The sequence below is a fragment of the Elephas maximus genome, chromosome 7 (genome assembly GCF_024166365.1).
Source record: "Elephas maximus indicus isolate mEleMax1 chromosome 7, mEleMax1 primary haplotype, whole genome shotgun sequence".
NCBI classification, from domain to species: Eukaryota; Metazoa; Chordata; class Mammalia; order Proboscidea; family Elephantidae; genus Elephas; species Elephas maximus.
The window spans coordinates 124537705-124562589 of NC_064825.1; the positions used below are offsets into that span (position 1 = coordinate 124537705).

General features: G+C 52.2%; 1 protein-coding gene across 2 annotated transcripts; it reads left to right on the forward strand.

The window, feature by feature from the left end:
• The first annotated feature begins 9370 nt into the window (after positions 1–9370).
• PPP1R32 (protein phosphatase 1 regulatory subunit 32) lies at positions 9371–23388 on the forward strand. 2 transcript variants are annotated; one of them, XM_049889757.1, is made up of 14 exons: positions 9371–9457; positions 10575–10710; positions 11131–11248; positions 11578–11731; positions 13482–13610; positions 14252–14315; positions 14745–14857; positions 15941–16000; positions 16177–16263; positions 16789–16902; positions 16986–17080; positions 20176–20340; positions 20848–20929; positions 23304–23388. In XM_049889757.1, exons 2-13 carry the CDS (start codon positions 10602–10604, stop codon positions 20915–20917), a joined length of 1278 nt encoding a protein of 425 aa, XP_049745714.1. In that variant the 5' UTR covers positions 9371–9457; positions 10575–10601; the 3' UTR covers positions 20918–20929; positions 23304–23388. The 2 variants fall into 2 exon arrangements, with proteins under 2 accessions (XP_049745714.1, XP_049745713.1); XM_049889756.1 differs by lacking the exon at positions 23304–23388 and adding an exon at positions 21117–21209.
• The last annotated feature ends 1497 nt before the right edge of the window (positions 23389–24885 follow it).

Consider the following 24885-nt stretch of genomic DNA (forward strand, 5'->3'; position numbering starts at 1 on the left):
AATCCAGGGAACAGCCATCATCCCCATGTTAAAACAGCTGCCTTTACATCAATTTTGACTCATGGCGACCCCACGTGTGTCAGAATAGAACTGTGCTCCGTAGGATTTTCAATGGCTGATTTTTCAGAAGCAATTGCCAGGCCTTTCTTCCGAAGTGCCACTGGTGGATTCGAGGCACCAACCTTTTTTTTTGGTTAGCAGCCGAATGCGTTAACCATTTGTACCACCAGGGACTCCCCAGGTTACAGGCCAAGAAAGTGAGCAATGGAGACTGAGCAACTTCTCTGGTCTCCTGGTTAGTCCATAAAGAAGCTGGGGCTGGATGCAGGTCTACCAGCTCCCAAAGCCGGGGCTATCACAGCTAGGTCATTCAGAGCCTATCATCTCTGGATCCACTTCCACCAACTCCATGTTATCAGGACTCCCAGGTCTAGATCAAGGGGCCACGCTGTTACCCCCATCCCAGGGACTTGGCATTCCCCAAGCAGCCCTTCCCTGCTGTCTTAGCTACCTAGCGCTGCTATAACAGAAATACTACAAATGGGTGGCTTTAACAAACAGAAGTCTATTTTCTCACAGTTTAGGAGGCTAGAAGTCTGAATTCAGGGCACTGGCTCTAGGGGACGGCTCTATCTCTCTATCTGCTCTGGGGGAAGGTCCTTGTCTCTTTTCACCTTCTATTCCTAGGTTCTCGGCAAACATGTGGCGTGTATCTTCTCCTCCATTTTTGCTTGCTTAATATGCTATTTTATATCTCAAAAGAGGTTAACTTAAGACACACCTACACTAGCTCGCTAACATAATGAAAAAAACCAAGATTTCCCAAATGGAGCTAAACCACAGGTATAAGCCAAAAGCCAAACCCCTTGCTGTCGAGTCAGTTCCAACTCATAGTGGCCCTATTGGACAGAGAACTGCCCCATAGGGTTTCCAAGGAGCACCTGGTGGATTTGAACTGCTGACCTTTTGGTTAGCAGCCTGAGCTGGATCGCCACAGAAATAGGGGTTAGGATTTACAACACGTATTTTTTGGGGGGAGACAATTCAATCCCTGACACCTGCCATGACTCCTGTATCCATATCCCAACATCAAATTTGCCCACCAGGGAGGGCCAGGTGGGGTAGCTGGAGCTGGCGGTCACGCAGTCAGATAACTGACCACAGTGGTTTGTCAAGCCAACACAGAAGAATCTAAGTTCGAAAACAGTGTTCCCATCAGCAGAAGGAGGGCTTTGGTGATCACTGTCCTGAGGACTTTGGGGCCTCTGTGGATATGCCTCAGGGTCTGTCCCAGGAGAGACCACTCCTGCGGGCCCAGCAGACCTCAGAGGGCCAGGCTGTGTGGGCTGGGGGGATGCAAACTCCCTCCACCCTCCCGGGCAATAAGATAGAGGGAACCACGATTTCAGTATCCTCTTGAAGACAGAGTTCCATGGCCAAACAAACCATACGTCCCAAACTAAGAGCAAACAAGCCAAACCTCCTGGTCTGGCTCACCCCCCTGATTTCATAGGTAATGGATCAAGGATCAGAGAGGGGTAGTTACTTAAGGGAGGTCACACAGCACTATTGGGGCCTGGGCCAGACCTAAACCATGTTCTAGAAGAGGCTCAGAAAGGAGCAGGGATGGGACCTTGGTTAGCCCAAGACATCAGCATCTCTGCCTTTTGTTCTGTCTCCTCAAGGAGCTCAGCCCAGGCCCTCCCTGGGGTAATACCTGATCCAACTGCCCCATCACCCCCTTGCCTCAAGGCCTGCCTGAAGCCAGGAGCATGCAGGGAAGTCCCCCCTGCCCGCCACCCCAGCCTCCTGGTCTGTGCAGTTTCCTCAGCTGCGCTCCAGGGTTATGCTCCCCACTTCCTAACTGTTCTGGACAATTTCAAACCTTTCTTCTGCGGATTCTCATGCAACAGCACCCGGCAAGGCTGGGGAGCTGGGGTGCAGGGGAGACCCTGGGAGGAATGATGTTTTAAGTTTTTAAAAAGCTGTCATGTAAGGTCAGATTTTGGAGAGAGCTTGGAGAAACTCTAGCTCAACCCACGAGGCAGTATGTAAGTGGTCACCAGCACAACCTTTGGAGCCAGTCTACCTAGGTTCAAATCCTGGCCCTTTCCCTTAATAGCTGTGTGACCCTGGACATGTTATTCAGCCTCTCTGTGTCTGTCTCTTCATCTGTAAAATGGAGGTGTAGATACTACCCACCACATGGGAATGTGGTGAGGTTTAATTATGCTAATATGGCGAAACCTGTGAGAGCTGGAACTTGATGGGACTGCACTGTTTTTCCTGGTCTTGCAAGTTTTCCACCTTTGACAGGGTCTAGTCTTACCACTTTTGTATTGTTCCTTTTAGTGAAAATATTTGAGTTTTCCTTCTCTGACAGGTTCCGCCTTATACAAGTTCTGGCTTTTGCAGGTTTTGCTGTACGTGTGAATACTTAGAACACTGCCTGGTACCTGATAACCTCAAGCGAGAATGGATTTCCTGGATGATGCAAACTGTTAATGCTCTTGGCTGATTATCTTCCCTCTACACAGAGGTGCCTCTGAAGAAAAGCCTGGCAATCTACTTATAGAAAAGCAGCCATTGAAACCCTGTGGAGTACAGCTCTATTCTGACACACATGGGGTCCACATGAGTTGGAAGTGACTTGATGGCAACTGGTTTTTTGGAAAGTTTGTTATTATTGTCATCTTATCAAGCCTCTGCTTGAATGCCTCCTGGGATGGGGCACTCACTGCCCCCAAGGCAGCCATTCCCCTGGCAGATGGTTCGGTGTGTTAGGAAGGTCTCCCTCCGTTAAACTCAAGTCAGCCAACCTGTCTCCTCCTGGCAATAGCCCTGGCCATGCCCTTGGAAGCCAGCCACAAAGACGTATGTCAGCCAAAGCACAACGACACACACTTGGTGTTGTGCTGTCCCATTTGCTTAAGTTAATTCTCCTTTGGGGACCTGAAGCCCACACAACCCAGAGCACAGAGGGCAGTTGTATGTTCAGAACCCAGCAGTCACAGGATGGTGTCCTCTGGCCTTGGTGCCTCATAGGGGTCTATCCCCACTGGTCATTGGGGTTGTTGAGGAGACTCACAGGCCAGGGCCCCAAGATATCCTCTCTTGCCGGGTGCCTGAACCTCAACCTTCCAGACCTCAGAGGGGAGGCAGCTGCTGGTGCCCAGGGCCAGCCTCCCTCTTCTTGCAGGAGAGCAACAAGCATATCTTTTTTTAAAATAATTTTTATTGTGCTTTAAGTGATAGTTTACAAATCAAGTCAGTCTCTCACATATAAACTTACATACACCTTACTACATACTCCCATTTACTCTCCCCCTAATGAGTCAGCCCGCTCCCTCCTTCCAGTCTCTCCTTTCGTGACCTTTTTGCCAGTTTCTAACCCCCTCTACACTCCCATCTCCCCTCCAGACAGGAGATGCCAACACATTCTCAAGTGTCCACCTGGTACAAGTAGCTCACTCCTCATCAGCATCTCTCTCCAACCCATTGTCCAGTCCCTTCCATGTCTGATGAGTTGTCTTCGGGAATGGTTCCTGTCCTGGGCCAACAGAAGGTTTGGGGACCCTGACCACCACGATTCTTTTAGTCTCAGTGAGACCATTAAGTCTGGTCTTCTTATGAGAATTTGGGGTCTGCATCCCACTGTTCTTCTGCTCCCTCAGGGGTTCTCTGTTGTGCTCCCTATCAGGGCAGTCATCGGTTGTGGCCGGGCACCATCTAGTTCTTCTGGTCTCAGGATGATGTAGTCTCTAGTTCATGTAGCCCTTTCCAAGAGTATCTTATTGCTCAGGACGGGGCATGTCTAGAAAGGGGAAGGAGGTGACCCAACTGGCCAGTAGTCTGTCCCTTTGGAAAATCAAGCGGTGCTTAACCAAGTGGTGCTAAAGCCCACCACTACAAGACTTGAAAGCGATTATGGAAATGAAGCCCAGAGGTAAGGGGGGACAGGCTTTGGGTTAATGCTGGGTTTGAATCTGGCTCCACCTCTTACTGCCTGTAAGACCACAGGCAGTTTCCTCATATGTAAAATGAGGATGGTAATAACAGTTCCTGCCTTGTAGGGCTGGGTAAAATACGGTGAGATGACTCAGGTAAAACCCTTAGCTCAGGGCCTGGCACATAGTAGGTGCTTAGTAAATGAGAACTGTGATGGGAAGAAAGTGGGGGTTAGGTGGGCCAGAATCTCCAACTTAGACTCAAATCTGAAAGGACTGCTTGGTCCCTTTCTTCTTTTTACAAGAAGGGGAACTGAGGCTCAGAGATGAGGGGTCCAAAAGTCATATGGCAATTTGATTATCCAGGTGAGCTGTCCCTTTGGCTCCTGCTCCTCGTAGGCCCCAGGGCCTTCCCCTCCCAGAACACTTCTCGCCCAGGTCTCTCCTTTCTGGGAGCCTGGGGCTTGGGTGAGGCTGGGTGCCTCATCAGGGCAGCACCTGCAGCATTGCCTGCAGTTACAAAATCATGCCACTGGGTGTCACCACACAACAAAAAACCACGGGCCAGGGGGAGGACTGGAATTGGAACTTAACGGCAGCCAACTCCTCCAATTCCTGCAGACTTTTGTCAACTACTGTCCAGGTGGACCCCAGCGGTCCAGGAGCTTCTCACAGCTTTAAGGGACGATTTCAAACTTTCCTACTGTCCCAGCATCCCAACCGCTAAAGGAAAACCCCGCCACAACCCTCCCAAAGGCTTCTCCCGGCTGAACACCTTTTTTCCACACCTGGTTCCCAGCCACAGCTCTCAAGGTGCCAGCACTTCCCCACCTTTGTCCTGTCTGGACCTTCCACGTCGGAAGGAAGGAGTCCCCTCCTTCATCGCTGCCTTCTGCAGTGCCTACTGCCTGCTAGGCACTTTGCATAGGGCATTTCAAATCCACCCTGCAGACCTGTAAGGTAGGTGTGTGTTCCTTGCTTCTTGTTAGCTGCTGTTGAGCGGCCCCCAACTCATGGCAACCGCATGCACAATGGAACAAAACACTGTCCGGTGCTGTACATTTCCTAGATGGGTGGGGATCTTACCGTTGTGATCCATAGGTTTTTTCACTGGCTGATATTCAGAAGTAGATTGCCAGGCCTTTCTTCCTAGTCCATCTTAATTTGAAAGCTCTGCTGAAACCTGTCCAGCATCATAACAACACACAAGCCTCTACTGACAGACGGTGGCTGCTCATGAGGTACACTGGCCGGGAATCGAACCTGGGTCTCCTGCGTGGAAGGCGAGAGTTCTACCACTGAGCCACTGCTAACTCTGTTCCTTACTTAGAGGTGCAGAAACAGGCTCGGCTAGGTGAATCCCAGTGTCACACAGCTGGCAAGAAGCAGAAGCAGGGTTTGAGCTCAGACCTCTCTGGCTCCCAGACTGAGCTTTCTTTCACTACATCGCCCTGGCTGTGGCTAAGATGTCTTGTAAACTGTGGGCTCCCCGAGGGCAGAGCTGTGTAGAATTCCTGTTTTTAACTCTTGGGTCACTCCTTGGCCTAGTGCACAATGATCACTTGTAAAAATGATGTGGGGTGGTATCTGACAGCCTCTCACCTTATAAGGGGGAAGGAGAATCAAGAACAACAGCCCAAGGCTGATTCCTATCAGGCGGAGGTCAGGCATGCCTCCTTTCTCTGCCATCTTTACCAATTTTGACACCAACCTTCCCTCCCACGGCACTCTCTACTTCTCTGCTGGGTTCGATAATTCATTGCAATGGCCACAAAGAGCTTACAGACAATACTCACGACTATGGGGTTTATTAGGGAAGTGACAGGTTACAATTCAGGATCAGAAACAACTCAGGATACAGTTCTTCCATCAGGACAGCCTCTTCTCAGCTGTGCCTGCAGGCAGGCTTCTCTGGCCCTCAGCCTGTTCCCTGCTTGGGCAAGTGTTACAAAGTTCTTTTATCTCTGCCTATAAGTGTCCAAAGGCAGTAAGCCTCAGCCTGAAGGGATTCAGCTCTATCTCCATGGGTGGGCAAACCTAGCGACATCAAGTGCTTGGAGGCACACTACTCTGCCAGCCAGCCTCCTGCAGGAAGGCACTCAGGTTTCTAGCTCTGTGGGCTGGGAAACCCACCATGCTGACTCCTGCTGCTCTCTACTGCCACTGTTTCTCTGCCCCCGCTTCTCAACGTCTTCAGTGTCACAGCTCTCTGTCTCTCTCAGTCTCCTGGTTCCAGGAGCTTCTTAGCCCAGGGATCCCAGGTCCAAAGATGTGCTCTGCTCTTGGCTCTTCTTCCTTGGTGGTGGTGAGATACTCTCCTTCTTGCCTCTGGGATGGTTCATTTTAAGCCTGGCGGGATGGCAAAACTTGGTGGGCCACATATACCGTATTTGCACAGTCCCACCCAATCGCTTGGGTGGGAGTTACAAGACCATGGCGAGAAAGGCCACACAAAAGCGATCCATCGTGCTACAGCACACAAAGACACCTTCCCCAGGGCCTTTCCCTAACTCTTAGGAGGCACTTACCATGTGCCAGGTACTGGGCTAATGTTTTATGTGTACCACAACCCCACAGGTTGGTACTCTTTTCACCTTCATTTTCTAGAAGGGGAAATTGGGGCACAAGTAACATACGCAAAGCCTTACAAAGCAGTAGAGCTAGGCCCATGCTGTCTGGATTCTGAATCAAATTCTTGCTATAAGCATTTTCACTCACACCTTGGAGAGGGCCGCTCTCTCCCTTTGCCCTGGGTGAGTGCCCCAACTATGGTGTTCTTGCCCTACCTCTTGGCTCATGGGTGGCGCTCACTGAGCCTTCTTCACTTGACTTGGAGCTCCTTGGTAGAGGGCAGCGCTGTGTCCTTGCAGCCTCTGATCCCCTGAGCAGAATCAATACTCTGGAAGGCAGGTGCCCCTCCGCCTGCTCCACACCCCTGACGGAACTCTGGTCACCTCTGAGTCCAGGGCCTTTATGTGGAAGTCGAGTGTGGCTGTGAGCCCCCTTGCTGGCAGGCCCAGTCGCTGCAGGGTGAGTGCAGCGTGGACATGGTCCTTTCTAGTACATTCTAATAGCCTCCCCTTCACCCACACCTCTGCCCTAAGAACAGGGGTGCCCTGGGGCCAACTCTTACTGGGTCAAGCTCTGCAAAGGTAACATTTTCAGGAAATTTGCAAGCTGGTTGTTAAACTCAGCCATAATTAAAAATCAAAATTATATAAACTTACAGAAAACCCAAAACTAAACCCATTGCTGTTGAGTCAGTTCTGACTCATAACGGCCCTATAGGACAGAGTTGAAATGCCCCATAATGTTTCTAAGGAGCGGCTGGTAGATTCTAACTGCCAATCTTTTGATTAGCAGCCGAGCTCTTAACCACTGTGGCACCAGAGCTTCATAAACTTACAAGTTAAAAAATTATAGTAACGACAAAGGTGATACTCAAAACTCATAAAAAAAAAGAAAAAAAAACCCATTGCCGACTCACAGCGACACTATAGGACAGAGTAGAACTGCCCTCTAGGGTTTCCAAGGCTGTAAATTTTTATGGAAGCAGACTGCCACATCTTCCTCCCACAGAGTGGTGGCTAGTGGGTTTGAACCGCTGACCTTCTGGTTAGCAGCTAAGCACTTAGCCAGTATACCACCAGGGCTACATTTTACTATTATTTATGCTCTTGAGGTTACTTATGTCTAGTGTATCTGCAGATGGAAATACTATATAGTGGTGCCGCTGAGCATCTCTTCCCAGTGACATTGCCTTGGTAGCTTGAAGCAGCCATAACGGGAACATTTAAAGCACGGAAGTTGGCAAATGCTACAAATTAGGACTTCTCCCACTTTTCCTCCCCAGAAATCCAATTGTTAAACATTTACAAGCCTGAGAGCCATCGGGAGGCAAACTGTAGAGGGAATGTGGACTGTGGAGTTGGCTCACCGGGTTTGAGTCCAGGCTCTGGACTCCACCAGCCATGAAAAAAGCCTGGGCAATTTGCCCCTGAACTTCACCTTCCCCATCTGCAAAATAAGGCTGAGAATAGCAGCTTTAAAAAATCGAGCATTTACTATCTTCCAGGTGGCGGATTCATGTTCTCATTAAATCTCCCATTGACTCAGTAAGGTGGGTACCCTTCTGTGGTTCCCTTAAGAAGAGGAAATGGGGCATCAGGTGGCTAAGAACCTCACCAGAGGTGGCAGGTCACGTTTCAGCCATGCTTGTAACAAAACAAAAACCCACTGCTGTTGAGTCGACTCGTAGTGACCCTATAGGACAGAGTAGAACTGCCCCACAGAGTTTCCAAGGAGCACCTGGTGGATTTGAACTGCCAACCTCACGGCTAGCAGCCATAGCACTTAACCGCTACGCCACCAGGGTTTCCATGCTTGTAACAGCTATGGCTTATTAGCCCTGTAATAACGGTACCCAGTTCACCGGATGGCTCTGAGAGTTATTTATGGTAATGTGTATGAAAGGGCTTTCCACAGATTTGGCTCTAGCCTAACATAAAACCTAAATCCAAATCAAACTCGTTGCCTATGAGTCTATTCTGACTCATAGCGACCCTACAGGACAGAACATAACCAAAACCAAACCCACCGCTGTTGAGTCAATTCCAACTCATAGTGACCCCATAGGGTTTCCAAGGCTGTAAATCTCTACAGAAGCAGACTGCCACATCTTTCTCCTGCTGAGTTGCTGGTGGTTTCAAACCACCGACCTTTCGTTTAGCAGGGCATCGCTTTAACCACTGCACCACCCGGGATCCTTAGGCAAACATACCCGTTACTGCCAAGTCAATTCCGACACATGGCGACCCTATAGGACAGAGTAGAACTGCCCCACAGGGTTTCCAAGGAGCAGTTGGTGGATTCAAACTGCTGAACTTTTGGTTAGCACCCAAGCTCTTAACCACTGCATCACCAGGGCTCCTAGCAAACATAGTAAATGTTAATTTACCGGGAGGCATGAAGTGGGGTCTGGACCCACTTACGTTTGAATCCCGACTCTCTTGTTTTCCCAGTGTGCCATCGCTGGCCGGTCGAGTCACTGTGCTTGTCTAAGCCTGATTTCCCCCTGTAAAAACAGGGATACCAATCGCTACCTGGAAGAGCTGCTCAGAGGACTGGAGATAAAGGATACAAAGTGTCTGGTGAGAAGTGGGAACTCAATAAATTGGAGTGATTGCTTGGGATTATCATTTATTTCACGGCACTCAGACAGCAACTCTTCCTGGCTCTGTCGAGGGGGGCTGAGGACAGGCAAAGCCTTAGGAGGCAGAGAGAGCCCTGCCTGGGCAGCTCCTGCATCCCTCCGCCCCTCTGGCCAAGTTAGCCCCCAGGCCAGGCCTGGAAGGGCCTCAGAGGTGTGAGGACGCTGTTGCCAGGTGCTGGTTGCCAGGCAACGCACTGTTTCTCCAAGCTGGGCCACCTTCAGGAGGGCCTGGCTTTTCTGGCTTGGCTCCTGACTCCTGCAGCCTCTCTCCGGGCCTCAGAGCTACGCTAGAGGGCAGGTGAGAGTGGGGCCAGCTGCGGTTGGCCCCCAGGAAAGCACAGAGCCAGCTTCTAGCTGAAGGCAGTGGGCAAGGTTGGGGAGCTGAGGGAGAGACCAGGGGCCTGGGGCTTGGGTAAGTGTTTGAGCTGGGGTGGCCAAGAGTTCCCCTGGCAGGAGGTTGTCCTGTCACTCCTTCCCTGAGAGGAGGGTATGTAGAGGCTGAGAGGTCAGGTACGCTGGGTCCGAATCTGGCTCTGCCACCTCCCGTGAACAAATCCTTAATCACATGGGATGTTGTCGTTAGTTACCATGGAGTCGATTCTGACTCATGGCTACCCCATGTGTTACAGAGTAGAACGGCTCCATAGGGCTTTCAAGGCTATGACCTTGTAGAAGCAGATCACCAGGCCTATCTTCTTTTTTTTTTTTTTAATTAATTTTTATTAAGCTTCAAGTGAACATTTACCATTCCAATCAGTCTGTCACATGTAGGTTTACATACATCTTACTCCCTTCTCCCACTTGCTCTCCCCCTATTGAGTCAGCCCTTTCCGTCTCTCGTTTCGTGCCAATTTTGCCATCTTCCCTCTCTCTCTATCTTCCCATCCCCCCTCCAGTCAAGAGTTGCCAACACACTCTCCAGTGTCCACCTAACTTAATTGGCTCACTCTTCATCAGCATCTCTCTCCCCCCCGCTGACCAGTCCTTTTCATACCAGGCCTATCTTCTGAGGTACCTCTCAGTGGGTTTGAACTGCCAACCTTTTGGCTAGTAATGAAGGTCTTAACCATTTGTACCCTATAGGGACTCCTTACAAAATGGGATAACAGAAACAAAAACAAAAACAAAAAAACCTGTTACCTCAAGTCGATTCCAACTCATAGCCACCCGATAGGGAGAGTTAACAATAAGGTGTAAGGAAGATGAACTGAGACACACGTAAATGTGGCCTAAGTGTTGACGGGTGTGAGTTCTTTCCTCAGTTTGGCGTGTAGGTGCAGAGAAGCAGCCCTGGGGAAGGAGCCAGCAGTATTGGGGGTTAGTTTTCACCTCTGCGGTGGCCCCGTGGAGACCTGGGGCAGGCGCTGAGCCCTTTGGAGGGCTGGGCTGATGACCCCCTTGTGCTTTCTTCCCAGGCCCCCCAGGGGTCACCCCACAGCAACATGATGGGGAAACTCCCCCTAGGGGTTGTCTCCCCTCATGTGAAGATGAGTTCGGGGGGCTGCTCGGACCCCCTGAAATTCTACGCCACCAGCTACTCCACGGCCTACGGTGAGGGCAACTAGGGAGCAGGAACCATCTCCAGGCCCCTGGACAGGAGTGGAGCCCCTTCCTCCGAGAGTGACCCCATCACACTGAGTCAATTATCCCTGAGCCCCCCAAGGACTTGTCCACAACTGTGCCATCAGCCTGGTCCCACTACACTGCCCCTTTCTGAATTCTGTCACTCTGATTCCATCTCTGTGATTCTGACCCTGTCCCCGTCATGGACTCTGTCTCCTGCTGTCACAATCCTGAAGGGCGGGGCTTTACAGGTCCTCTTACACTCATCCCTGCCCATGGATCTGTGCCTTCCCCTATTACAGGGACCCCCAGACCCCTTGGGGGGACACTGCTCCTGTCTGGGGAGCCCTCTCCTTTCTTGGCTCTGCTGGTCCACGGCCCCCATGTCTTCCATTTCCCCTCTGGCAGGTCGGGAGGAGTTCAAGCCTCGAATGGGCAGCCACATAGGCACAGGCTATAAGTCCAATTACCGGCCCCTGGTCTCATATCAAGCCAATCTCAATGCCCTGGACAGCCCAGCCATGGGGTACGGTCTGTACAACTTCCTTCTTCTCAGTACCTGCCCTGCTAGGCCTTAGCTCTCAGGCATATCACATCTCCTTAGAACAAGTCTGGGCTCCACGGATGGGCCCCGAGGCCTGGAGGCACAGAGCTTGGCCTGGCCTAGGTCTGGGACCTGGGGTGACTCAGGACATGGCACCTGGCCCGGTGCCCAAAGGCATGCAGATTCCTGAGGTTTCTGTGGGGAGAGTTGCGTGAGAAGGGAAGCTCCTGGGGAGAGCCAATGCAGCCACCGCAGGACAAAGGTGGGTGGTTCTGGTGGTCCTAACTCCTGCTGTCCCCTCAACCTCCCAGGGAACAAGTCCGGAACAATCTCCAAACAGTGACCAGTCAGAGTTACCGCCCGTTAGCGGTGCCTGATGGCAAGGACCCACTGCCCTGGAACATGCACCAGACCTGCTCTGGCTATGGGCGGGAGAAGGCCAACACAGGGCCCTCCACCAAGGAGGTCAGTGCTGGGCCAGGGCCGAGAAAGGGGGGAAAACACTAGTAGGTGGGAACAGCTGGGACTGCACTGCCAATAGTTGGTCGGGTACATCCAAACTCCCTGCAGGCCGAATTGCTGGGCTGAGGGCTGTAGGGACCATGATCTAGGGAACATCTAGCTCAACTGACATAACATACTTTACAAAGAAAAAGTTCTGCATTCTGCTTTGCTGAGTAGCTTTGGGAGTCTTAGAAGCCTGTAAGGGGCCATCCGAGATACTCCACTGGTCTCAGCCCTTTGGGAGCAAGGGAGAATGAAGAAAACTAAAGACACAAGGGAAAGATTAGTCCAAAGGACTAATGGATCACACCTACCACAGCCTCCACCAGGCTGAGTCCAGTACAACTAGATGATGCCCAGCTACCACCACTGACTGCTCTGACAGGGATCACAATAGAGGGTCCTGGATACAGCTGGAGAAAAATGTAGGACAAAATTCTAACTCACAAAAAAATACCAGACTTACTGGCCTATCAGAAACTGGAGAAACCCCAAGAGTATGTATGGCCCCTGGACACCCTTTTAGCTCAGTAATGAAGTCACTCCCGAGGTTCAACCTTCAGCCAGAGATTAGACAGACCCATAAAACAAAATGAGACTAAAGGGGCACACCAGCCCAGGGGCAGGGACTAGAAGGCAGGAGGGGACAGAAAAGGGTAATAGGGAACCCAAGGTCAAGAAGGGAGAATGTTGACATGTCATGGGGTTGTTAACCAATGTCATAAAACAATATGTGTACTAACTGTTTAATGAGAAGCTAGTTTGTTCTGTAAACCTTCATCTAAAGCACAATAAAAAAAATAAATAAATAGTTGGTCGGGGTTGAGATGACTAGGCATGGAGGAGCCACAATGTGGGGATCCACTCACCTTTATCACCTTTGTCCTCATTCCCATCCCTACTATCACTAACATCTCCCTTCCCCTCCATTTCTATCCCTGTCACCATCACCATCACCACCACCATGAACCCCACAGTCCCATCATTTCTACCATTTCCATCTCTATCCTCATTCCCTTCCCATCCCAATCCCACCCCCGTTCCATCCCATCTACATCTCCAAGCCCGCATCACCATCCTCACCACCACCACCATTATTCTATCACCATCATTACACTTACTTTTGTCACTTCATTTCTATCATCATTACTGCCATCATCTTTAGCACTGTCATCATCAACAGAACAGATATTCATTCATTCACTCAACCGATGTAGTCTGAACAGGTCTTCAACATTTGAAGGTGATAAGCGCTAGGAGACAGATGCTTAGAGGTAGGGGTGCAGCAGAAGTGAAGCATTGCAACTTCACATTGGAAGGGTCAGGAAAGAGCTTCCTACGGTGACACTTGACAAAGACTTGAGGGAAGTTAGGAAGCCAGTCATGCAGCTATCTAAGGGAAGGGTTTTCCCAGCAGTGAAAACAGCAAGTGCAAAGGCCCTGAGGTAGGAGTGCCTCTGATGTGAGGAGGGACAGCAAGAAGGCAAGTGGCTGGAGATGGGTGAGGCACCCATGTCCTTGAGGGCCATTGTCAGGATGTAGGATTCTACCCTGAGTGCTGTGTGAGTGCTGCAGGGCTCTGACCAGATGAAGGACAGGATTTTGCTTCGGTGAAGATAGTCTGTAGGGGTCAAGAGCAGAATTAGGGTCAGAAGTGACTGCCAACCCCTCACCTGCCCCTGGAGAGTAATTGGCTGCTCCCTCCCTCCAGGTCAAAAAGGTCCATTTTGACACCCAGGAGCACGGGGCCCAGAGCATCACGGGGCTGGAGCCCAAGGAGGTGCCACTGCTCCACCAGCAGCAGGGCAAGGGCTCCATGGAGTGGGAGAACGCCCGACACGTGAGTGGGCAGCCCAAGCCTCAGGCTGTGGGCTGGGCAGAGGGACTGGCTTGCCCCCTTCTCCCTCTGCCAGACAGGCACTACAGTGGCTCACCCAAGGAGCCAACTTAATGTGAACTCAGGACACCATGAAAAATGAGAGGGCAAAGGATTTGATATTTGACATTTCCGTAAGAGCATCAAAGTGGTCATCACAGGCTTCCTTACATGCATTTTATGACTTAACACCCAAGCCCCCTTCTCTCACCTGCCCCATCCAGACCCCCAAACCCAGGGCAGTGAATTGTGAAGTGAGCGTCCATTTTTTTCCATCAGCCTCTCCTCTTGTTTAGACCCACCCTCTTCTGGTCTAGGTTCTGGGGGTTCTGGGTTCAGTTGTTAATTCCCAGAAGCTCAATGTGGTAGGTGACTTAACATTCATTGTCACAGGAGAACTGTACTCTTGTGGTGCAATTTCTGGCTCTGTGATGGCAATCAGAGAGGGATTCTGTGGCTCTGTGATGGCGATCAGAGAGGGATTCATGGCAGAAGCGCAAGGCAGCTAAGAGCACAGACAGCCAAAGAGCTACCACCACCACCAAACCCACTCTGGGGCCTGGTGTCCCTTGTGTCCCCCATAACCCTGTCTCTCTGTGTTCCAGGGCCCTCGATTCATGACATCTGAGTACAACTCCAGGTATCTCAACGAGCCCTCCAACCAGCCAGGTAGGCCCATGCCTGAGCTCACACCTCCCTCCCACTGCACCTCCTTGCTCCCTCCACCTCTAAGACAGGCTCCCAGGGGGACCTGGAGCTGGTATAGGCCCAAGAAGATACCTGTGGAAGAAAGAAGGACATACGGAAAGCTTGGGAGAATGGCATCCCCCAAGCTGACCTCTATGCCTTAGGGCTACTGACCCCCAAAGGAAACTTATTGGTTCCTATCCACAACCTTCTCCTGGCCTGTTGGCCCTTGCCTTTCTTTCTACCCTTCTCTCTTGTTCCTGGCCTGGACTCCGGAGTCTTCTCCTGGGGCCCATGATCCTGGTGGGTCAGGTCTCCAGATCCTTGGATTCAGGTCACTTCCCACCCACCTGAAGTCCAGGTAAGCAAGGAAGGTGGCCTGGGGACAGCATGGGGGACTGTGTCTTGCAGATCTCTTGCAGAAGACATCAATTGGTGCCAAGGAGGAGACTGGCTTCACAGAAGAGTCCACCAAGAACCCCATTGTCTTCAAGCCGCCCTCCCAGACCCTTCCTGGGGACCCTGTAAGTCAGACTAGGCCCCTCCTAGAATCTCAGGGTACTGAAATACCTCCAGTCTAGGGTCTTCTGGCTTAAAAAAAAAAAAACAATTTATTATGTTTTTGTTGAGAATATACACAGTAGAACAAATACCAATTCAACAATTTCTACATGTACAATTCAGTGTCATTGATTACTGCCCCCTAAGCTTCTTATCTAATCTTTTGAGTTGCTGTTGTCGTTTTGGTCCCATATAGATAGTTTTTTGAAACAGTACAATGTTCAAGGCAGAAGTTCTTTACTAATTAAGCTAAACTATTGTTTAGTTTCAAGAAGACTTTGGGAATATTTTTGGTTTAAGGTTTAAAGATTATCTCAGGGCAATAGTCTTGGGGTTGGATAAGCCTCCATGGATCCAGAAAGTCTGGATTCCACAAGAATTTGAAATCTGAAAATTTCCCCCTTTTAATCAGGATTCTTCTATAAAATCTTTGATGAAAGTGTTCAATAATGGTGGGCTTCTTAGTTCAAACTCAAGTTGAAAGAGGAGTTCTCATGGATAGAAAGTACTGTTTTGGTCCAACTCCCCCATTTAACAGATGAGAAGAATAAGGCCCAAAGAGGAGAAGGGGTATAGCCAAGGTCACTCAGCTGTTTAGACAAGAGCCCTGGCCTGCAGGTTCTATCATGTCTTTCCCTTTTTCTTCCCAAACGCTTCCCTTTCCTTGGTTACCCCAATTATATCCATTTGCACTGAGTCCTCCCTAGGTGGCACAGATGGTTTCTGCTCAAATATTAATTGAAAGGTTGGCAGTTCAAACCCACCCAGAGGTGCCACAGAAAAAGCCTTGGAAATCTGCTTCTGTAAAGATTACAGCCTTGGAAACCCTACGAAGTTCAGCTCTACTCTGTAGCACATGGCGTCGCCATGAGTCAGAGTCAACTAGAGGGCAGCGGGGTTGATTTTTTCTCTTCTGTACCCAGCCGCAGTGGGGGCCCGGAGGCAGAGGAGGGTGGGGGAAAATCAACTTTACTTAGAACAAGAGGGTAAGAGGCCCGTCTGGCCAAGCTGCTGGTCTGACACGCCCCCATGGGCCTTTTTTCCAGACTCTTCTCCCGGGCAGGAGTGTTACTAAGTCAGACTTCCTTCCCATGACCCACTCTCGTGTAAGCCAGAGCTGAGCTGACGGGGGGAGGTGGCTAAGGGGCTGACCAGGGCCTGGGTGGCACCCTTGGGCTGGAGGTCCTCCTGTGGGTGGAATTAGGACATAGCTCTGGGAAGCCGACTGGGCGATGGGAGGGATGGCCGTATGCTGTACCAGTGGCCTCTTTGCCTCCTCCAGGGAGATGAGTTCCTACCTGGGTTGACCAGAGGCTCTGAGCGAGGGACAGGCTTCAGCCGAGTGAATGAAAAGATTCTGAACCCCAGAGTGAGTGGCCGTGAAGGACTTCCTCAGAGAAGGGAGTACTCAGAGCCGAAGGGTCAGGGAGGCTTCTTGGAAGATGTGGTATTTGGGCAGGATTGAATGACGGGAAGAATTAGGATATTTGGAGATGGGGAGGAAGTTCTTCCCAGGAAAAGGGTTAAAGTCCTGGGGGCTGGAAAGTGAAAGATCTGTTCTGAACTAGTGAAGTGGGCTTCTAACTAAAAGGTGGACAATTCAAGTCTACCCAGAGGTGCCTTGGAAGAAAGGCCTGGCACTCTACTTCCAAGAGATCAGCCGTTGAAAACCGTACCCTATGGCGTGCAGTTCTGCTCTGACACACATAGAGTCACCATGAGTTGGAATCAACTCGATGGCAACTGGTTTGGTTTGAGTTTTTGAGGAGGGAGGACTAGGAAGAATGGGGCTGAGGTGGGCTGCAGCTGTGCGTGTTTCCGCCTGCCCTCCCCTCCTCCTTGCTGTCCCACCCTGGCCTTCTCACCCACCTTCTCGTGGCTCTATCCCCTGCAGGCTCCCCCTCCCGGCCTGGAACCCAGCAGCATGAGCCACTGGCAATTCCAGCCACCCCAGCGGATGCAACAGACCAATGTCGCCATGCTTGGCCGGGAGACTGTGGGGAAAAAAGTAAGGCCTGGTGTATCCAACCCCCACCCCAAAACCCTCACCCTCTCCTGGCCTGACAACCCCCCTCTATCCTTCTTCTGCAGGAGCCCACAGGGTTCAGCCTAAACAACCCCAGCTATGTCCGGAGCTCCTATGACCCCGACATGGATAATCAGTATCTGACCACCTATAACCAGATGTGAGCCCCCTTCTCTGCCCAAACCTGGGGGTGTGAGGCTGGCACCTACTTTATAGACAGGGAGGCTGAGGCTGGGACAGATAATATAATAAGCTCACAGCCTTGTGGAGAAGGCCAAACTGTCTTAGTGTGGATTCCTCCAGAAGCCAACCCTGAGCCAAGGATTCAAGTGCCAGCAGTTTACTGGGGACATGGGGGAGCCAGGAAGAGGGGCAGGGAAGGGAAGGCGACCAATTCTCGGGTGTTATTAAGCCAGATGGCCCTTGAGAAGACTCTAGAAAACAATGCAAAACACACAACTCAGAATTATTCCTGCCAAGGTTGAGAGAGCTGGGGTACAAATATCCTACGTCCACCTCATTAGTTAAGGGCTGTTCCCGGGGCAGCATTAAATTCCAGGTACTTCCTTGCTCAGGCAACTCCATGATCTTTCAAGGTAACCCTCCGCATCTCTGACCATCTCCTCACTCTCCTCTCTCCCCATCTCTGCTCCAGGGTGATGTTGCTAGCGCTGTGTGGCGTCCAGTCAATTTCCATCCATAGCGGCCCTGTAGGACAGAGTAGAATAGCCACATAGGGTTTTTTGTTTCAAATAATATTTTGTTGTGTTTTCGGTGAAGGTTTAACAGCAGTTTAGGTTCCCATTCAACTGTTGGTACACAAATTCTTCAGTGACATTGGTCACATTCTTCACAATGCATGAACATTATCATTACATTTCCATTCTGGTTGTTCCATTTCCATTAATCTAGTTTCCCTATCCCCTTACCTTCTCATCTTTGTTTTAAGGTAAATGTCGACAGTTTGGTCTCATATAGATGACTTTTTAAAGGAGCACAGTACTCATGGATGATATTCTTTATTTTGTGGGCCAATCTATTATTTAGCTAAAAGGTGACCTGAAAGGTTAGTTTCAGTTCAAGGTTTAAGAAGTGTCTCAGGGCAATAGCCTTGGAGAGTCTTCCAATCTCAACTGGTCCGGTAAGTCTGAATTTTTTTGAGAATTTGAAGTTCTATTCCACATTTTTTCCCATTCTATGAGGATCCGTATCACAGCCCTAATCAGAACAGTCAGTAATGGTAACTGGGCACCATCTAGTTCTTCTGGTCCCAGGGTAGATGAGGCTGTGGTCCATGTAGACTATTAGTCCTGTAGACTAGTTTCTTCTTTGAGTCTTTGGTTTCCTTCTTTCTCTTTTGCTTTGGATGAGTAGAGACCAATAGCTGTATCTTAGATGGCCTGTCCCCATAGGGGTCCAGGCTGAAATCTTCACAGTAGCAAATGGCCAAGTCTTTTCTCCAGGAGCATGGCTGGTGGGTTCGAACTACCAACCTTTCCGTTAGCAGCTGACTACTTAACCATTGCATCATCAGGGCTCCTTCTGCTCCAGGGTACCTCACTGAATTCATTCTTTCAACAGATTTTAACTGAGCGCCAATTAGGTGTCAGCCACTGTTCTAGGCACTGGGAATAGAAAGAAAATCTCTGCCCTTGCAGAGCTCACATTCAGGCAGAGGGAGGAGGAATACACAATAACCAGCCGGTCAGTGACCATACACATGGGCTAGGAGGTGGTAAGCTCTATGGAACAGACTGAGCCAGTGACGGAGACCAGGAGGGGTGACGTGGGGCATGGGTTGAAATGTTTGGTTGGTGGTCAGGGTAGGCCACCTTGAGAAGGTGACCATGGAGCAGATGTGATCACAGCAGCCATGACGACGGGTGAGGGCGACAGCCATGAGAACAGGTGAGGGCGGCAGCCACGAGAACAGGTGAGGGCGGCAGCCACGAAGACAGGTGAGGGCGGCAGCCATGAGGACTGGTGAGAGCGGCAGCCATGAGGACAGGTGAGAGTGGCAGCCATGAGGACTGGTGAAGGGGGAGTGTTCTGGGCAGAGGGGACAGCCAGTGAATGGGCAATTACAGAGGCCCTGCTGGAAGGCCTTGGTTATCCTCTGAACTGAACCCCGTCTCTTTGGAATGGGGACCTGAGCCTCAGAGAGGAGAAACGTGTGCCTGAGCGGCACAGAGGCCCAGGGCCCATGTGGGATTGGGACTCAGTGTTGGCTTCCAGCTCTGTGGCTGCTCCTACTCCAACAAAGGGAAGGGGTAGAGGCTCCCTCTGGGCATTGGGAGACAACTATGCCCCTGCCCCTCCTTAGGCAAATGCCCTCCTCCTGTAGCTCCAACAGACCCCCAACCCTAAGCCATCTCTGCTGGGTCCCACCCCCTCCCGTCTGGAGTTTCCTGAGCCCCTGCCAGGTGCTAGGAGCCTCCAGGGGTATAATCACTGACTTCTGCCTTTATCTGTCTGCACTCCCCTTCATCAGCTCAAGGCAGGCCCAAGACCAGCTCATCTTTGCATCCTCAGAACCTGCCCAGTGCTCAGTGAATACTGGTGGGATGGAGGAGAAGCTGAATGCCTAGAGAGGAATGAACAAGACAGGGTCTCTCTTGCTCCCCCAGATGCTCACAGGCTGGGGAGGGAGGCACCACCTTGTTCTTTATGATTGAAATTACCGGGGTGGGTGTGGGGCACAAAGGAGGAGAACCTTGCTCAGGGCCAGGGCCGGGCCAGGCTTCCTGAGTGAGTTAGCCAAGTGGACAGGGGCTTAGGGAGTACCAGGCAGAGGGCACAGCATGGCCAAGGCAGGAAGGCCAGAGGGACATGAGCACAGTTTGGACTGCTGGAGCCAGGATTCCTGCTGTGGGGCTGCCAGCTGGAGAGGCTGCAGGGGCTGGAGAGGGTAGTGGCCGCCTTGGGGCCATGACTGTGGACATTTCCTTGGTGGTGTGGTGGAGGGTCCCCTAAAGATTTCACACCAGGGAGTGGTCAGATGTGCACTTTTGAAATACCTCCTGGGGACAAGGACTGAGGCAGGGAGGCTGGCTAGGAGGCTGAAGAGGGCTCTACCAGACAGACCATTGTGGCCTGGTCTGCTGCACCAGCTGTGGCTACCGGATGCGGAAATAGCCTGGATGGATTTCTCAAGCTGGAGTAGTGGGTGGGCAATGTGGGGGCTTGATGACAGTGAGATTGAGCCTCTCCACCATGGCAACCTCTGCCCATATACCCGCCCCCTCCACCCTTTAGGTACTTTGAGAATATTCCCAAGGGTCTAGACCGGGAAGGCTGGACTCGAGGTGGCATCCAGCCCCAGAAGCCGGGAGGCTATGCCCTCAACCAGCCAGTCACCCACATGGAGCCCACCCCCAACCCCACGGAGAGCCTGCAGCGCCTGCACCCCGAAGTGGGAAGGTAGCACCCCCAGGCCTCCTCTTCCTCCTCAGTCTTTGCTGCCTTCAGAGCCTCCTCCCTGCTGCCCGCTTCATCTATTCCCTTCCCCTGTCTCTGTCTGTCTGCCTGTCTCTTTTCTTCTCTCTGGCTTTGTCCATTGCTTTTTCCAATTCCATTCTCTTGGCTGGGCAGACTACTCCTTTCTCCCTCCCCACCTGCCCCCGGACCCAGGCTTCTGGCAAACCTTCCCTGGCTCCCTGAGAGCTCCCGCCAGGCTGCGTGTGTGTGGAGGGGGGGATCCAAAGATGAATGGACTATGGTCCCGCCTCGCTTGTTATTCGTTTGTGCTCAATCCAATTCCACAAAATTTATATTTATACGACAACTGCCCAGAGTTGGCAAGCAAGACTGTTTGTGGCTTGGCTGCCAGCCACGCAGGGAGGAACAGCAGAGAGAAGGTGCAGGCCTCGCAGCCCTTTGAGGCTGCCCCCGTCCCACCCTCATCCATACCTCCTCCTTGCCGCGCAGAACCCTGACCAGCATAGACCACTTCTATCGAGACACGCCTCACAGCAGTCGCTTCACCCCGCCCAGCTGAGCTGAGGACTGGGTAAGAGGCCTGGGGACCCCCACCCACGGCTGCCCTACCTGTGGGGGTGGCTATTGTGGGCCAGCCCCGCCTTCCAAGCCCTGGGTCAAGCAGGCCCTGTCCCTGGGGCCTACCCCCAGAGTGGATGGGAGGTCAGGTGCACAGAACCACTCCGGAGCCCCTCAGGCCTGCTTCCTGTTCCCCACAGGTTTGCCACCTCAACAGAACAGGAACCAGGCTACTGTTTCCAGCCCCCACCCCACCCCCCACTGGGAGTCCCCAGCTACTTTCCAAATGAAATAAAGAGCTGCAAGTAGAGGGTGCCAGACACTGTCCGGGGTGAAGGGAAGTGAGGGGGGAGGTAGGGCAATGGGACAGGGGCAGAGGCTGGAGGCTAGGGCCAGCACCTCGACTCACTGTGAGACCACACATGAGCCTCTCGAGACTCAGCCTCCTCTTCTGTGAAGTGGTCCTTCTAAGGCCTGTCCTGTCTGAGGAAGCTCTCAGACAGGCGTGGATGGGGGAAAACCCGGGGAGGCCGGGCAGGCAGGTGGGCAGCCCAGACAGGAGGAAGAGGGAGGCAGAGGTGGGTCGGGGGGTGGGCTGAGGGTCAAGTCTCATGCTTCTCTAGGCCTCAGTGGCCTGGTCTATAAAATGGGAGGGGGGTCTATAAACTGGAGGCAGGAGCAGGATGCTGGGGCCCTTCTGGGTCTCACATTGAATGGATTAAAGGAGATGGACACCTGGGCCCCGGAAGAGGCGGGTGCTGGGCACAAAGGCTGGTGCTCCCTCCCTCCAGCCAAGGCCATTAGAGTGGGGCATGCCATTCAAGAATATTAGAACAAGGTGCCCCCAGGTGGACACCTTGGGTGGGCACAGCCTTATGGGCTAACGAGTTGTGGGCGGTGCCAGGCAGAATCTGGGCCGGCTCTAGTGTCTTTTGTCTGCTCGGCCAGGTGCATTTGTACAGCTGTACGCAGTGGTCCTGCTGGCACCAGCCCCTTATTTTATTGAGGACATGGACCCCGGAGTGTGCCCGAGCTGCCCTAGGTCACATAGGGCAGACAGGCAGCAGCAGCCCTGCACATGGGATACTTCCCTAGCACCTTGCAGCCCAGCCCTGCAAGTGGGGGCAGACTCAGCCATCCAGCAGCACCTCCCACCCTCTACCTTGCCTCCATCCCAGCTCCTTGGTGTGTTCTGTTGAGCAGCTCTGCTGGCCCTGGGGCCTGGCTGTTCCCACACAGTCTGGAGAGGCAGGCCCAGGGGCTGTCCGCAGGCTGGCAGGGGCTCCATGAGAAGTGTAGGCGACTCCAGCTGGCCCAGCCTTGGGCGTGGGGGTGGGGGACACACTGTTTCTCAGCTATAAACCCAGCCACTCAGGACCCAGTGACAGTCCCACCTCTAGAGCCACACAGACTGCCTGCAGGGACCTGCTGGTCCATGGTCCCCAACATTAGGGGTGAGTCACCAAACCACATGTGCCAACTGGGCTGGACCCTAACCGTAGCCTGGCCATGGTGAGGTGGGGCACACACACACATCCAAGCACACACTGTCAACACAAAAGACACACAAATGCAAATAGAAATACGCACAGACCTCCAAAGACACGTGTATATACACACACAGGCACATAAATGCCAACCGACCAGCACGTGTGGACCCACTAACACAGCCCCCCAGACTCGGAAAAGCGACAACACAAAACAAACATGTCCACAACCACACAGATCTTCACACATAGCCACACACACAACAGGCAGAGACCTACAAACACACCAACAGGCAGTCGCACAAACACAGATGCTCAGAGACTTGTGGGACAGATATGCACACCCCCGCTCCGCCTACTGCACCGTCTCCATTTCCCTCTTCAGCTGCCAGTGTCCTTTTACAGCTCAGGTTCCTGCCCGCCCCACCTCTACCAGGCTCAACGGGGGATCTGGTGTCGGGCCACCGCAGCCTGGTTACACCCTCTCTTCAGCGCCTCCCCCTCTCCCATGGTCCCACCCAGTTTCCAGGACACTTGAGCTGGGCCCGTCCACGGGTGATTCCTGAGCTGGAGCTGTAGACTCCGCCTAAGGGGACTCCCCTTAGCCCCTGCCTTCTTCCCCACTACATGGGGCGGGGGGGCGGGAGGGGGCTGCAGACAGGGCGGCCCAGGGCTGAGGTGGCAAGAGGGGAGCCCAGGGGGGCCGAGGCCGAGCCAAGGTGTTCTGGAACCCTCGCCTGGGGCAGGCACTGAGTCCCTGCTCTCATAGGCTGGGCGACAGAGAGGGAGGTAGAAGGGCTTGCCCCAAGTCATACAGCCAGTAAGGGTGGAGTGGGGGCCCAGCACAGCAGCAACCCGAGTGGGGACCATGAGCTGACACCAAGTCACTCCAACCTCCAGGTCATTATCTCCTGAGTTAGTCAGGGCAGGCTTCCTGGAGGAGGTGTGAGCTGAACTTTGGATCAAATGGGCCGTGGGAGGCACTGAAGGAGGCAAGGCTGTGGATGAGCACATGAGGTAGGTGAGCCAAGGCTGGGCCAGGGGGTTAAGTGCCCTCAGTGGAGAAGGTGGCTGGCCAGATTATGGGGGCCTTGAGGGCCATGCTAAGGAGCACTTCTTTGTGCCCCTCCTCAACTGTGAAACTCAACAAGGTAGAGACCATGCTTGTCTTCTTCATGGCTGGAACTCCAAAGCTCACAATGGTACCTGGCACGGTTGCAGGTGCTCAACACATATTAGATGAATAAATAAATGATGGAAAAATGAACCAGCTATGGGTTTCTGAATGTCACCCACCCAGACACCACAACATCTCTCACGCAAGATCTGTCCTCTGCGCAGCCTGGCAGCTGAGATCCTGCCCTGGCTGTGGCCCCTCAGGGCCTCTGTGCTTTGCCCTACCTTAGCATACCAGGGCCCTGAGGCTGCTGGGCACACGGGAGCCCTGGGGAAGGTTCTGTCTTGTGTGGCCCTTGCCACATCACTCTCCTGCTTTGAGCTGTACAGTGATTGTGAGGTGACTCCTACCTCTCCGGGGTGTGTGGGTGACGAGGGTTTGAAAGAGAGGTGGTGTGAGAAGCCCTGGGGACTCCTCCAGACAAGAGGAACAGACGAGGCACAATGACAGTGTGACTTCAGAGTCAGTGGCCCTGGGCTGTGGCCCCTGGCCTTGAGGTGACTCCAGTCTCCTTCCTGGCTCAGGCATCAGCCCAGGCTTTTCCTCTTCTGTTTCAGGCAGTCTGCAGAGTGTATTAGTTACAGAAGTCAGACTGCCTGGGTTCAAATCCCAGCTCCACCACACCCTGAGGCTGCTTCTTGCCACCAGCTGTGTGCCTTTGAGCAGGTCACCTAAGGATTTTGAGCGCCAGCTAATAGCAGAACCTATCTTGCGGGTTAAATGAGGGGATACGTGTGCTGTGCTTAGCATGCACATAGTAGCTGCTCTGACGGTGGAGCAGGGGAAATAGAGGCCCGGGGGGCTTGGGACTTAACCAAGGCCACACAGGGGACAACCCTGGAGCCAGCCATTGCCTCCTCCTGCTTAGCCCCAATAGGCCTCCTCAAGACCCTCTCTGGATGAAGTCCTGATGCATGCCACAATGTGAATGAACCTTAAAAACATTATACTTAGCAAAATAAATCAGTTGCAAAAAGACAAATACTGTGTGATCCCACGTATATGAAATAAGCAAATATATAGAAACCAGGTTATTAGTGGTTACGGGGGGGAGGTGGTGGGAAGGAAGGGGGAAGGGTAAATTTTTGCTTAGGGGGCACTGAGTTTATGTTAATGGTGTGGAATAATTTGGAAAAGGATAGGACAGAATGGTTACACAACATGAAAAATGTAATAAATATCACCGAATTATACATGGGGAAATTGTTGAATGGGTGAATGTTTTGTTGTGTGTATTTTCACTGCAATGAAAAAAAGGGAAAAAAAGAAACTCTGTTCACTGAGACCATTTAAGCAATGGCCCTG